The sequence below is a fragment of the Lissotriton vulgaris genome, chromosome 5 (genome assembly GCF_964263255.1).
Source record: "Lissotriton vulgaris chromosome 5, aLisVul1.2, whole genome shotgun sequence".
NCBI lineage: Eukaryota > Metazoa > Chordata > Amphibia > Caudata > Salamandridae > Lissotriton > Lissotriton vulgaris.
Window position 1 is genome coordinate 1,463,528,057 of NC_141693.1, and position 14,231 is coordinate 1,463,542,287.

The 14,231-nt window shown below is 41.1% G+C and overlaps 1 protein-coding gene across 1 annotated transcript in view; it reads left to right on the top strand.

Moving 5' to 3' along the window:
- The window catches only part of EIF2D (eukaryotic translation initiation factor 2D), a 163,010-nt gene that overhangs the window by 31,461 nt on the left and 117,318 nt on the right, over nucleotides 1-14,231 (top strand). Inside the window, exon 3 of the mRNA XM_086923411.1 lies at nucleotides 706-789. Within this exon, the coding sequence (XP_086779537.1) occupies nucleotides 706-789 (84 nt within the window). The remainder of the gene's footprint in view (nucleotides 1-705; nucleotides 790-14,231) is intronic.

A 14,231-nucleotide genomic window follows, 5' to 3' on the forward strand; every position in this document is an offset into this window, starting at 1 on the left:
CTCTCGTGGCACTGAAAATGCCCCTTTAATTAATTGAAAAGTCAGATAATAAGCCTGATTCTCCCTGAAAAGGCTCAAAAAAGATCACAGTGAAATGTGCTGAATTAACGTGTGATATGAAGTACCTACAATTCTTTCGACGGTGGCCTTCCTGAGCTTTCCAAATTTTGTTTTTCTCATAAAGTATTTGCTCCTATAAAAAAAATTGACAGTCATATGGATACATTAAACTAACAGCAGGCTTTTCCGTGCCATCAACCCAGTGACAATATTTACTCTTGGATAGACTTTAACCTATCAGAGCACATGAATTCTCATGCTGATAGATCCTTTTGAGCATGCACATGCCAAATGGATCCTTCATATCTGGTAATTGAGTTTAACCCCAACCCAGTCAGAGTGGTGTGGACTAGAGCGAATAATGAGGTGTGTAGGAAAGCTGGCGCCTATGAGCCCCTAGTAGTGCTGGGGTAGAGTTTGGTGCACGTTTGTGACTGCTAGCTCTTGGACATATTCATGGGCACTAATCGTAGGACTTTCTTCTCCAATGCCTTATTGTGTTCATGGGGTCATTGGCTATTCTGACTGAACTGGCATAGCTTAGATTAGTACATGAAATCTGTAAAAACATTTACCTAGACTTTGACTGAGCTTATTGATGTTGTGCAATGTACACACTTATTTTAATTGTCATTCTCTCTGCAGTGTACACTCTTTGGTCGTATCCAGACCTGTTGCCAGCCTTTATTACATGGCCTCCAGTTCTGCAGAAGCTCATAGGAGGGGCAGGTAATCTTTCTTTGTGACTAGCCACAATCACCTCGGCTATGGATAGGCCTCTCTCTGTCGTGGTCTTTACTTCTGTCCATCTTGCTCCCTTTGTTCAGTGATTGCTTCTCATAGATGGGGGTGGCTCTTACTTGATAATCCTCCTTTGACACTCATCCATTACTATGAATGACAACGGTAGAGCATTTTTTTCATTGTATCTACATCTGCCATGTGGTGAGTTACAGTGTGTTACATGTACAATACCTTATATATAGGGTTTATATTAATGAGATTTTAGGGTTCATGGACAGGTAGTGTTAAGGGGTAGTAAGGAGTCTTTAGTACTCAAGGATAGGTAGTCGTCAGTGAGTACAGGGGGGTTAGGATTCAGGGTAGTGTTGTGGGATAATAAAGAGATTTTAGAGTACAGGAATTTGTGGTGTTTAGGGGTAGTAAGGAGTTTTTAGGGCTTAGGGATGGGTTGTGCTAAGGTTCAGTAAGGAATTTTCAGAGTTTAGGGATGGGTAGTGTTTAGGGGTAGTGAGGACATTTTTGAGTTCAGGTAAGTGTTCACGGGTAGTGGGGGTATTTAGGGTTCAGGGAAAGGTCGTGCTAAAGTGTAGTAAAGGGTTTTTAAGGTTCAAGGAAGAGTATAGTTGAGGAGTAGTAAGGAGTTTTTAGAGTTCAAGGACCAGACATAAGGAGTTTTGAGGTTTCAGGGACGGATTGTGATGAGTGGTAGTAAGGATTTCTTTAGGGTTCAGGTATAGTTCTACGTGGTAATAAGGGGGTTTCAGAGTTCAGGGAAGGGTATCGTTGAGTGGTGTAAACATTTTAGGCTTCAGGAATGTCTAGTGTATAGGGGTAGTATGGGTTAATTTAACATTTGTGTATATGTGCATGCATGTATGTGTGTGCGTGTATAATATCACCATCACAATAGAGCTGCTTAACCCAAGCCCTTTGTCACGGTAAGCCCCGCTGGGGTAGTGAACCCCAACAAATCCATCCGATGTGTTTCAGCAATACAAAACAAAACACACTGTGGCTAAAACACACCAGATGTGTGTGTGTGTGTGTGTGTATATATATATATGTTACTGTTTGGAGAGATTGACAACGGAATAAATAAATTTGGGAAACTTGAAACCTGTGAGTGCTGACTCATTCCCCTTCCCGCGGGAAAGGGATTTGTTCGAATAAATTAAAGCAGGGCTCTGCTTTGGAGTATTAGCACCGGTGAGGAGAGCGCCAGAGGATTGTAAAACGGAGCCAAATTGGAGGATATATATATATATATATATATATTATATATATATATATATATATTCATATAGGCTCCTTCGTGAAAAGGAAAACACCGCACTCCAACAGGGTTGATATTTAAGGATTTATTCCATGCAATTGATCACCATTGACCACCACCAGGTGGTGGTCAGTGGTGATCATTTGCGAATTAATGCGAGGATAAGCCTCTTCTCGGCACCAGCACCCACTATACAAAGTGCGCTCTCCTTGGGGCTGTTTGTTGTTGGATATATATATATATATGCCTTACAAATCAGTGGGACACAAAAATGAGTGCACTCAGCTTACTCATTTCTAAAAGATTTATTCCATACATTTGCCTGGAATACATCTTGATTGAAATGAGTTCGCTGAGTGAAATCATCTTTGTGCCCCACTGATTTGTGAGGCGCCACCTATTCATTGTTCACGGGATATATATATATATACTAACTTGACTAACATCACTTTGACAAAATCAGAACAACAGTTACTTTCCTTTGGGTTAGCTTATTGTCCGCCTAACAGATTCTCATACAATCAGACACGCATTGATGTCTACAAGTTCATCCGCAAAATCAAATTAATTAAATATTTCAAATTAGAATCTAAACGAAATAAAACCCCACTTGCGGATACCTCTGTAATACCAAGATCATCGCTTCAGGTACATGACACTGCGGATCTACAGAATTTGTTAGACTTAGCTTATGAAAATGACTCTCAGACAACTCCCACTGTGAGCCAAAGTACTGATGTTCATTGCTCTGTTGTTACACCTTTCCGCCCTAGATCTACTTTTTTACCAATCATGCCACGCAATGCAGTTGATGTATTCAGCGATAGGGTGGTTACAGAATTAAAAATACTGAACAGACTTACTGCTAACCAGAGGAGACAAGAAAATTATAATGACCACCAATACCACAAACTTGTGAGTAAACTACAGAAGAACAAGGATGTCATAATTAAAAATGCGGATAAAGGGGGAAATACAGTGTTGTGGCAAACTAAAGATTACATTATCGAGGCTGAGAGGCATCTACTTGACTCTTCATGTTACCTCATGTCAACCCAATTTGCGATGACACAGAGCCATGCAACAACTCGCAAAAAAATTCAGGCTTGGAAAAGATTGGGACTATTAACAAAAGATGAATGTAATTTCTTGAACAACGAACATCCAGTCACGCCAGTACTTTATTTCCTCCCTAAAGTACATAAACAATTGACACCCACTCCAGGTCGCCCCATCATTGCCGCTATCGGCAGCATGAACGAAAACCTCTCCAAATACGTGGATTACTTTCTGCAACCTCACATGTCTAGTCTCCCATCATATCTGAAGGACACCACAGACTTTTTAAATAAACTTAAAAATGTTGATTGGTGTGATAATTACCTGTTCCTGGTTATGGATATCGAGTCACTCTATACCTCAATCCACCATCAGCAAGGAATCAATGCCTGTGAACAATATCTGAGCAGTAGAGACATTTGTTTTCGTGAGCACAACAGAATGTTACTCGAAATGATAAAAATCTGTCTCACCACTAACGTTTTCCATTTTCAGGGCCAGATATACCAGCAGTTGCGTGGTGTGGCGATGGGCTCGTGTTTCTCCCCCAGTTACTCATGTCTGCATGTGGGCTGGTGGGAGGAACACGAGCTCAAGACCACGCACCAACAATGGTTACCCAATATTGTCAACTACTGGCGTTTTATTGACGATGTTTGCATAATTTGGAAAGGTACTGTGGTGGAAGCTAATGCATTTGTGATGGATATAAATACAAATGAATTGAATCTTAAATTTACATCTACCATCACAACCGATACAGCAGAGTTTCTTGATGTTCGAGTGTTCATTCAAAATAACAAAATTGAAACCTGTCTTCATCGCAAGCCTACAGCAGGCAATGCGATCTTGCATGCTCAGAGCGCCCATCCTGCTCATACTATCAGAAGCATCCCCTATGGGGAGTTTATTCGCATCTGCAGGATTTGTAGCGACAAAGAGTCACTTGATGTCTGTCTCAGGGAGTCCATAAAACGTTTTCTTAATAGAGGCTATTCTGCTAGAATTCTAGAACAAGCTCTTCAGAAAGCATGTTTAATTGGACGTGATACGCTTCTTGCACCTAAGGCCCCTAATGTTCTTGCATCTGAATGCAATGTGAGATTGATAACTAATTTCAGTACACAGGAACGCAAGATTAGACGTATTATCTGTACTGAATGGCCCATAATTTTGACTGATGTCATTCTTGGGCCATTACTTTCTAAAACACCAACTATAACATTCAGGAGGGCGCCCTCTATGCGTGATGCATTAGACAGGCCTATGCCAGAGGGTCCACTTAAAAAGAGTCTCATACACAAAACAGGCTTCTTCAAGTGCACCTCATGTCGTGCCTGCACATTCGCCAAAAACAGTACACACTATGTTACTGCTTTTAGTACAACACCTATAGCCATCCGTGAATACCTCACCTGCAGGTCTGAATTCGTTGTGTACAAACTAAGATGCTCTTGCAATCTTGAATACATCGGGAGCACCAAGCTCCCAGTACACCAACGTATTCTTCAGCACATTCGTGCTATCATCAACAGCGACAGTAATTATCCTGTAGCTAGGCATTTCCGTGCAGTACATGACAAAAAAACTCAAAGACTTTGAGTACACTGTTTTATGTTCGGTACCCCAGCCTATTCGGGGGGGGTGACCGGATTAAGCTACTCAGACAGAAAGAATCACATTTTATACTATCCTTAGATACTAAGGCCCAAATGGCCTTTATCTGAGGGAAAATCTGAGTAACTTTTTATAAATAGGCTTCTGTGTTAGCTTTGCTCCTGTCTTTTCACACCCTTAAGGCGCTCCCCCCTCCCCCCTTTTCATTATTACCATCTAGTTTCTACACTATTGTTGGCCTCTAGGGTGTGCTTACTTTGGATCAGTCGCCGGCTGGTGACTATCCTATTTGTATATTTTTTGTAAATAGAAATATTATGTATTTGGTAACAGATTATTCTATTACACTATTGCTATAGTAGCTTATGTTAGCTGTCTTCAAGATTGTCTTCTAATTTATCATAGTTTCCCGCTATGTGCTTTCTTTGAATCAAGATTCTATCATTTTTTTGGTTTAATATATCACAATACTGTTTTTTCATTATACTTTTTTAATTTGTTTATTTTCACCACATCTTCATGTTAGATTATTTTGATTAGAGAGACAGTTTATTCCAGTTTATACCTTATAATGTAATCATTGCTTTAATATGAAATACACTTTGTTGCAATAATAGCTCTGCTGTTTTTCAATGAATTTTGGTAAATACCTTCTGATTTTTTCTATTTAAACAGGCACTATGCCGGTATTGTGTTGACAGGAAATTTCGGGATTCGGTTTACCTTATAAATGAAAAATCCAATGTATTTAACTACATCATTGTTTAATGAATTACACATCTAGTGTTTATATTTATTATTTTGCACAAATGTATTAATTTTTCATTTTGTGAATAGCAGTCTGTCTTTCTCTATTTTCTTGCACTTGCAATATATTCAGTCTTTTCACCATTTCTACTTTAAAATGTAAAGAGGGTGTGTACACTTTTTTGTATTGTCCCACCTTTATTTTTACCATATATATGTCTGTAATGGCTCTGAGCGCGATATGTGAACAAGCTCCCTAGTGGAGTGAAACGCGTCATCTCTTAGTGAATAAATCGCCACTCTGCAACTCACTTGAGAGTTGATTGGTTTTTCAGCCCGATTTTCGTTGCATTCTGTGGGGCCATTGGAGGTCTAAACCTGCTGTATTCCGCCGATTACTGACGGAACAGGGACTGCTTTTCTCATATATATATATATATATATATATATATATATATATATATCCAACAAAGTTTGCCCTGAAGCATGAAGACAAAACCCAGGAGGCACACTCATGAGGCTCCCAGGTGGGCCAATTAAGGAATATGCAAGAGAGTACAAGTGCAGCATGCAGAGACCGGAGACTGTGGCTTCCCCCCTCTGATGAAAGAGCGGGAGCTCTGAAACGCGTAAGGGACTGAAAGGGATTGAAATAATCTGGATGTGCAAGCCGGTTTGAAAAATAAATAGTTCTGATGAACTTTCTTTTGTGGAGTAGCGTCTTCATGCTTCAGGGCAAACTTTGTTGGATTTTTACACGGCAGCCTGGCCGTGGAAGATGCACCGCCTAAGAACCAAAGGTCTGCAGGCTTCTAACTACTAGAATTCCTATCAGCAGCACAAAGGAATTAAAAGCACGAACTGGGCTCACACTCGGAGGCCCACTGGAGGGCTCAAAACATTCATAATAGCCAGCAGGCAGTCTATGGGAGAGGCTCTGCAGCACGAACTACAAAACCCAGGAGGCACACTCATGAGGCTCCCAGGTGGGCCAATTAAGGAATATGCAAGTGAGTACAAGTGCAGCATGCAGAGACCGGAGACTGTGGCTTCCTCCCTCTGATGAAAGAGCAGGAGCTCTGAAACGCGTAAGGGACTGAAAGGGATTGAAATAATCTGGATGTGCAAGCCGGTTTGAAAAATAAATAGCTCTGATGAACTTTCTTTTGTGGAGTAGCGTCTTCATGCTTCAGGGCAAACTTTGTTGGATTTTTACACGGCAGCCTGGCCGTGGAAGATGCATCGCCTAAGAAACAAAGGTCTGCAGGCTTCTAACTACTAGAATTCCTATCAGCAGCACAAAGGAATTAAAAGCACGAACTGGGCTCACACTCGGAGGCCCACTGGAGGGCTCAAAACATTCATAATAGCCAGCAGGCAGTCGATGGGAGAGGCTCTGCAGCACGAACTACAAAACCCAGGAGGCGCACTCATGAGGCTCCCAGGTGGGCCAATTAAGGAATGTCCAAGTGAGTACAAGTGCAGCATGCAGAGATCGGAGACTGTGGCTTCCCCCCTCTGATGAAAGAGCAGGAGCTCTGAAACGTGTAAGGGACTGAAAGGGATTGAAATAATCTGGATGTGCAAGCCGGTTTGAAAAATAAATAGTTCTGATGAACTTTCTTTTGTGGAGTAGCGTCTTCATGCTTCAGGGCAAACTTTGTTGGATTTTTACACGGCAGCCTGGCCGTGGAAGATGCACCGCCTAAGAACCAAAGGTCTGCAGGCTTCTAACTACTAGAACTCCTATCAGCAGTACAAAGGAATTAAAAGCACGAACTGGGCTCACACTCGGAGGCCCACTGGAGGGCTCAAAACATTCATAATAGCCAGCAGGCAGTCGATGGGAGAGGCTCTGCAGCACGAACTACAAAACCCAGGAGGCACACTCATGAGGCTCCCAGGTGGGCCAATTAAGGAATATGCAAGTGAGTACAAGTGCAGCATGCAGAGACCGGAGACTGTGGCTTCCCCCCTCGGATGAAAGAGCAGGAGCTCTGAAACGCGTAAGGGACTGAAAGGGATTGAAATAATCTGGATGTGCAAGCCGGTTTGAAAAATAAATAGCTCTGATGAACTTTCTTTTGTGGAGTAGCGTCTTCATGCTTCAGGGCAAACTTTGTTGGATTTTTACACGGCAGCCTGGCCGTGGAAGATGCACCGCCTAAGAACCAAAGGTCTGCAGGCTTCTAACTACTAGAACTCCTATCAGCAGTACAAAGGAATTAAAAGCACGAACTGGGCTCACACTCGGAGGCCCACTGGAGGGCTCAAAACATTCATAATAGCCAGCAGGCAGTCGATGGGAGAGGCTCTGCAGCACGAACTACAAAACCCAGGAGGCACACTCATGAGGCTCCCAGGTGGGCCAATTAAGGAATATGCAAGTGAGTACAAGTGCAGCATGCAGAGACCGGAGACTGTGGCTTCCCCCCTCTGATGAAAGAGCAGGAGCTCTGAAACGCGTAAGGGACTGAAAGGGATTGAAATAATCTGGATGTGCAAGCCGGTTTGAAAAATAAATAGTTCTGATGAACTTTCTTTTGTGGAGTAGCGTCTTCATGCTTCAGGGCAAACTTTGTTGGATATATATATATATATACGATTCAAATCCTGCTCCGCTGCATCAGCACATGGACAGAAATCCAATCCGCATCAACGAAACCCACAGGTATAGACCACTCCAGAGCGCAAAGAGTGAAATCAAAGTGGTTTATTCACACGCAATCGCCAGCATGACGCGTTTCGGTCACTACACGGTGACCTTGATCACATGCCGAACAAAACCAATGAAAATGCTTATAAAGGGTGACCAATTAACACAAAAGCAGGGCATACACAATAATGGAAACTGAAAAAACACTGAAATAAAGTTCATCCACAGTGAAAAACAGATCCATATTTACAACGGTTAAAAAGTCAGTATATACAATTAGAAAATAGTCTAAGTGTACATGTAATACATTGCCTGAATTATATACAATTTCTCAATGTTTTATATACCTTTTTGTACAATATTTACAAAATGCAGATCTGTTGAACTCATATCCGTTTAAATACATTATATATACAATATAGATTCGATATTAGAATCCCCGGTTCACAGGATGATAGTGCAATAAATAGTTTTTACCATTAAAGTTGCCCGCTAAAGTGCTAGTGTTAATAGCTATAATCCCAAAAGTGCAAAAACCCTAGTGCAAAAATTACATAAAGTGCCAAGGTGCAAATTCAGCCAAATTAAGAGTCAGATCCCTGACCCCTGATGCCTCATATGTGGCTGGCCGAAATATTACAAAAACAAAAAGGGTGAATCGGGAAATTATGAGGGAAAACTCAGGCCCATCCATGTTGCACCATATTAGGAGGTTTACATGTTTATGGACTCATATTGAAGACTACCCAGGAACCCTATCTAGACAACGTGACTATACTGGAAGGAAAACAAGTATCCCAAATTTATGTTACACATTTGAGTATAATAGGGGAAACCCATATTAGGACATAGTGCCTTAACAATAACCCCACAGGGATACTGCATATCAACTGGATGTATTAGTCCAGAGCAGATCAGTCACACCCTCTTATAATAATAGATTTGTATATCAATCTACATGACACTACAGGTGATCTCATAATGGGGGAAATGAATCACAGACAATCAAAGTGTACTATAATTATAACACACAGGATAGATACAAGGAAATACAACCAATTGGATTGAAACTCATGAATTCTGGAATATTTTTCAAGAGTCAAACCAGGCTAATGGCTTGATTCTGGGAGGCTATATACATCTTACAGCTGGAAGGCTGGCCCATGCAGTATTATGGCCAGATAATTTGACTAGATGTTATAAAAAACAATGAAGGTCCTCCCCCGTATTTAATCCATTAGGGATCCTCTTATCTAAAAGCAGGATGTACTTGCTCTCTAACTGTCTGAGACATTTTTCTCTATTGCCCCCTCTGATACTTTTAGGGACTCCGTCAACAATGAAATAGCTTAAATGGTTTACATTTCTCTGATGGACCAAGCCAAAATGCCGAGCGACCGGATATTTTTCATCGGAGTTGACAATAGCTCTGCGGTGCTGGAGTATGCGATTAAAGGCTTGTAGCTTAGTGCTACCAACGTACTTGAGCCCACAAGTACATTGGAGCACATAAACCACAAAGTCTGACCGGCAAGTGTAATGCCCCTTTATCGCAATAGGAGATGGATCAAATGCAGACTTGTACTCCTTGGTGGAAACACCAAATTTACAAGCTCTACACGAGATGCACTTGAAAAAACCTGACTTCTCAAATAACCCCTCCTTTTTAGGAACAACCTCTGGGCTAGATCTAACCAGGGCATCCCGCATAGAGGGTGCCCTTCTGAAAGTTATTGTGGGTTCCTCCGGAAGTAAGGGGGCTACACTAATATCTGTTTTTAACAGGGGCCAGTGTTTTTTCAAAATGCCTCTCAATTTCCTCTCCTCACTGTTGTAAGTAGTGATCATATTTATTTTCTCAGGAACCTCAGAAGGAGATTCTCGTCTTGTCCTGATGGCTGTAGTGGAGTTTAAATATTCATCTCGGTTCAGCTCATTTGCTTTCTTCAAAGCCTCTCTGAGAGCAGTGGTTTGATAGCCTCTAGCAATGAATCTCTTAAATGCCTCAGTTTGACATTTCTCCAAGTCAGCCTCCGAACTGCATATCTTACGGATATGCAGGAATTCCCCATAGGGGATGCTTTTCACGAGGTGACCAGGGTGCGCACTTCCGGCGTGCAATATAGAATTGCCCGCTATGGGCTTTCTATGAAGTCTAGTCTGGAGTTTCCCATTCTGGACATAGATCTCAACGTCCAAGAACTGGATCATTACTTTACTGATCTGTGACGTGAATTTAAGATTAAGAAGATAATCATTGATAACTCTCACAAACTCAGTGGCTGATTCCACAGACCCCCTCCACACCATACAGATATCATCTATAAATCGCCAGAAGTGGGCTATTCTGTTGGGAAACTTGGTTGCGAGTGACCCCATGAGGACATGCTCCTCCCACCACCCCACATGAAGACATGCGTAGGTGGGGGAAAAACATGCCCCCATGGCCACTCCTCTTAACTGTTGGTAAACTTCCTTATTATATAGGAAATAATTGTTGTTTAAACAAAGATCCAACATTTTTAGAAGCATGTTGCTATGTTGACTAAAGGCAATATCACGTTTACTCAGAAAGTATTTGACAGCATTCATTCCATCCTGATGTGCTATGCTAGTATAAAGGGAATCTATATCTAGCGCTATCAAAATTGACTCACTGTCCCAAACAATATCATTGATTTTAGATAGAAAATGTCCCGTGTCCTTGATATATATCTGTTTTATTTCAGCAGAGTTGTATTTCATGAGCGTTTCTCTAGTAACGTGATCCATTTCCTCACAAAGCAAAATATTGCTGATTTCTTTAATAATGCCAACAGACTATCATATACCACCCACACCGGTATATATTCACATGACCTATGTTTAAAAAGGTCTTATATGTATATATATATATATATATATATATATATCTTCTTTGCAAATAAAAGTTGAAGTACAGTTATACATAGGTCTTCTAATGATAAAGAAATTACTTTTTAGAACCAGAAAACCACTGAAATTCACTGACCTAAGATTAACTTGCATTGGCGTAGATTTCAGACCTCATCAGTGATGTAATATGTGCAGTCATAAGCAGTGCATCATAGTGGTGCAAGTTATACGTATGTCAGTTGCATATAACCGGCGAATGTCCTTGTTTTTATTTAGTAAACCTACGTATAGTTTCACTTTACTCTTAGTTTTTTTCAGTGAAGTTCTACGCTTTTTAATGTAGTAATTTAAAATCTTACTCGTCCATAGCTATTATGAAAGACAAGCTGTTCTTACCTGGCTGTCCAAATGTGGAAGGTGTAAAACCTGTCATTTTAGCAAAAACACCCAGAGTCTCAGTTTGGTCAACGGCAAATCATGGGTCATCAAGAAACGTTCATCATTTGATTCTGCCTACTGTCTACATGCTCCCAAATGTTCTTGTTTTCTGATGTATGTTGGCAGCATAATTTTCCCTGTCAGAAAAAGTTAATCAAGCACCTCAGAGCAACAAAGTATGTTGACAATGCTTATCCCATACCTAGGTATTTTGATAAGGTACACATTAGTGAAGCTGAGCAAACATGTTACTTTCCTGTTGATTGGCTGGTACTGCTGAAGAGGGGAGGAGACAGGGAGAGAGTGCTACAACCGAAGTTGAGATATTTCTTGAAATTTAACACCATTTATCCCACAGGGCTCAATGTAGATAAGGAGGTGTTGAACTATTTGAATTACAAACATCTCGTGGATTTGGAGATGTAATCTGGATTTTATTTGTTTGTTTATTTGCACATATGAGAATTATATGAACGCCTTTGTTATATATCTTCATGATTTCATAGCATTATCCCAAGCATGACAATGCCCCCTGTGGTAGAATGTTACCAATCTTTTCAGGGCTTCCAGTGTATTAGGACCCCATATTTTATGTCCTCACTGTATAAACAGTCTTCATTACCAGTAGGAGTATATGTATGTACACCTGCATCCGTCATTATAACAAACCTTAATTATATTTTCTTATTTTTACCCATTGGGCTTGAATAAGTATAGTTGTCAGATCCCGAGGGTGCCATATAGATACATTGTAAGGGACAATTATAATATCTTTTCCCTCTCTGCTCTTAGAGTGCTCATGCTTTCTACTGCTTTTATTTATTTTCATTCATCGCTTTTCTGGGTTTAAATGATATAATAGAAATGAATATCAAGAGTCCAGTAGGATGAAAATGATATTTGTAGTGCAATAAAAATAGGCTTAGTAGTGTTCCCATTGTCTGCTAACATATATTGAACATGACATACAATTCACATAATTATTATGTATTTGTGATTGAATGTAGTAATTCAGGAGTAGTCACAATGTATATGTGTTGTCATTGTTCATAAACTAGAAATATTTAGTTTTTGGGGGAAATGGATCACATTACTTGAGATCGGCTAATACGGTGCTGAAATAAACAGATGCATGAGATGCACTGTTACCAGTGAGTGGCCTTTTTAATTTTATTTGTGCAGACATATAACTATAGAAATAAATATGAACTTTAATGTATGGTTGTTTGCGTTGTAATGGAAAATGTAATAGTCTGGACAAGAATGCGTTGCAAGTGTAATTGGTCTTGTGATTGAGTGACAATCATACGTGGTAGTGGTTTGCACTTTTGGAACCTATATTCTCCCTCTCTACTAAACTAATGTTTCTTGTTGCTTCCCCTCTCAGGGGTTCTTTAACTTTCGCTGGGGTTGGCCTTCAGTAATGGTAACTTCTTTCCCACTATTTGCCTCCATTGCTTATTGGTCATCACCATCTCTCTAAGGGGCTCTTTATTTTGGTTTGTCTCTGTATAAGTTATTTCCTTTCTGGGGTAGTCATTGTCCAAATTTCACTGAGATCCTTCTGAATGTTACTCCATCTGTCAGTGAAGTTGGCCTGCTCGCAGCAGAGTTCTCTTTCTCGCTACCCCCCTTTTACTCTCTGTTTCTCAGAGAAGTCCAATAGTAGAATGTTTCACTTGGATGGGGCAAGCACTCTGAAGCACCTGCCCCCACTCCATCGATGACTAGCAGAGATTTTGAAAAAGATTAACAGGAAATGGTATGGAATGCCCTTTCCATTTTCAGTGTACCTGAACCATATACAATTTGGAGTGCTGTGCACAGTGTCCCAATCACAGCACGGAAACTGTCCTCATCACTACAGTGGATGATATCTGCATGATTCTGGACAGGAGACACTGTGCCCCTCATTCTCCTAGACCTCTTTGTAGCATTAGACACAGTCTTTCACCCCATCTTCATTCAGCAACCACACAACATTGAAATCCAAGGGCATTCACTTAGATGGATCTGCTCCTTGCTGAGTGGAAGCATCTAGTCAGTCAACCTGGCACAGTATACCTTTGACATCATTTGCAGAATTCCGCTAGAATTCGCCGTGAGACCGGCCTTCTTCAAATGGGTACATGATCCCTCTAGTCATCAACATCTGCTCTCACGACATCAGTGTCCTCTCCTGTGCCCACAACTTGCAACTCATTCTCTCCCTCATGGACAAGATGCCCAGTACCTGAATCAAATTCAATGCCTGCACGACTGAAATCGCCCACTGGATGAAGACCTACTGTCTACAGCTAAATACCGACCAGACCAAAATCGCGATTTTTGGTAAGAACACATTACCATGGGATCCACCTGGTGGCCAACAGCGCTAGGACCAAACACCCACCCCCAGCACCCATGGCAAGAACTTCGGGATCACCATCAACAGCAAACTTGACATGACCACCTGAGTCAATCACCGCTTCATGCTTCAGTACTCTGAAGAAGCTGAGAAAGATTTTCAAATGGCTTTAGTCCGACCAAGAAAATGGCCATTCATGCCCTGTCACAAGCTAGCTGATCTACAAGAACACCCTCTATGACGGGATCAGCAAAAAAAATCACCAGAATGCTGCAGACTATTCAGAACTCGGCAGGCGGAATCACTCTTGGCCTCCCATGCCGCCTTAAAATCACACCACACTTGAAGGAACTCCACTGGCTTTCCATTCACAAACAGGCACAATTCAAACTCCTCACCCACACTTTCAAAGCACT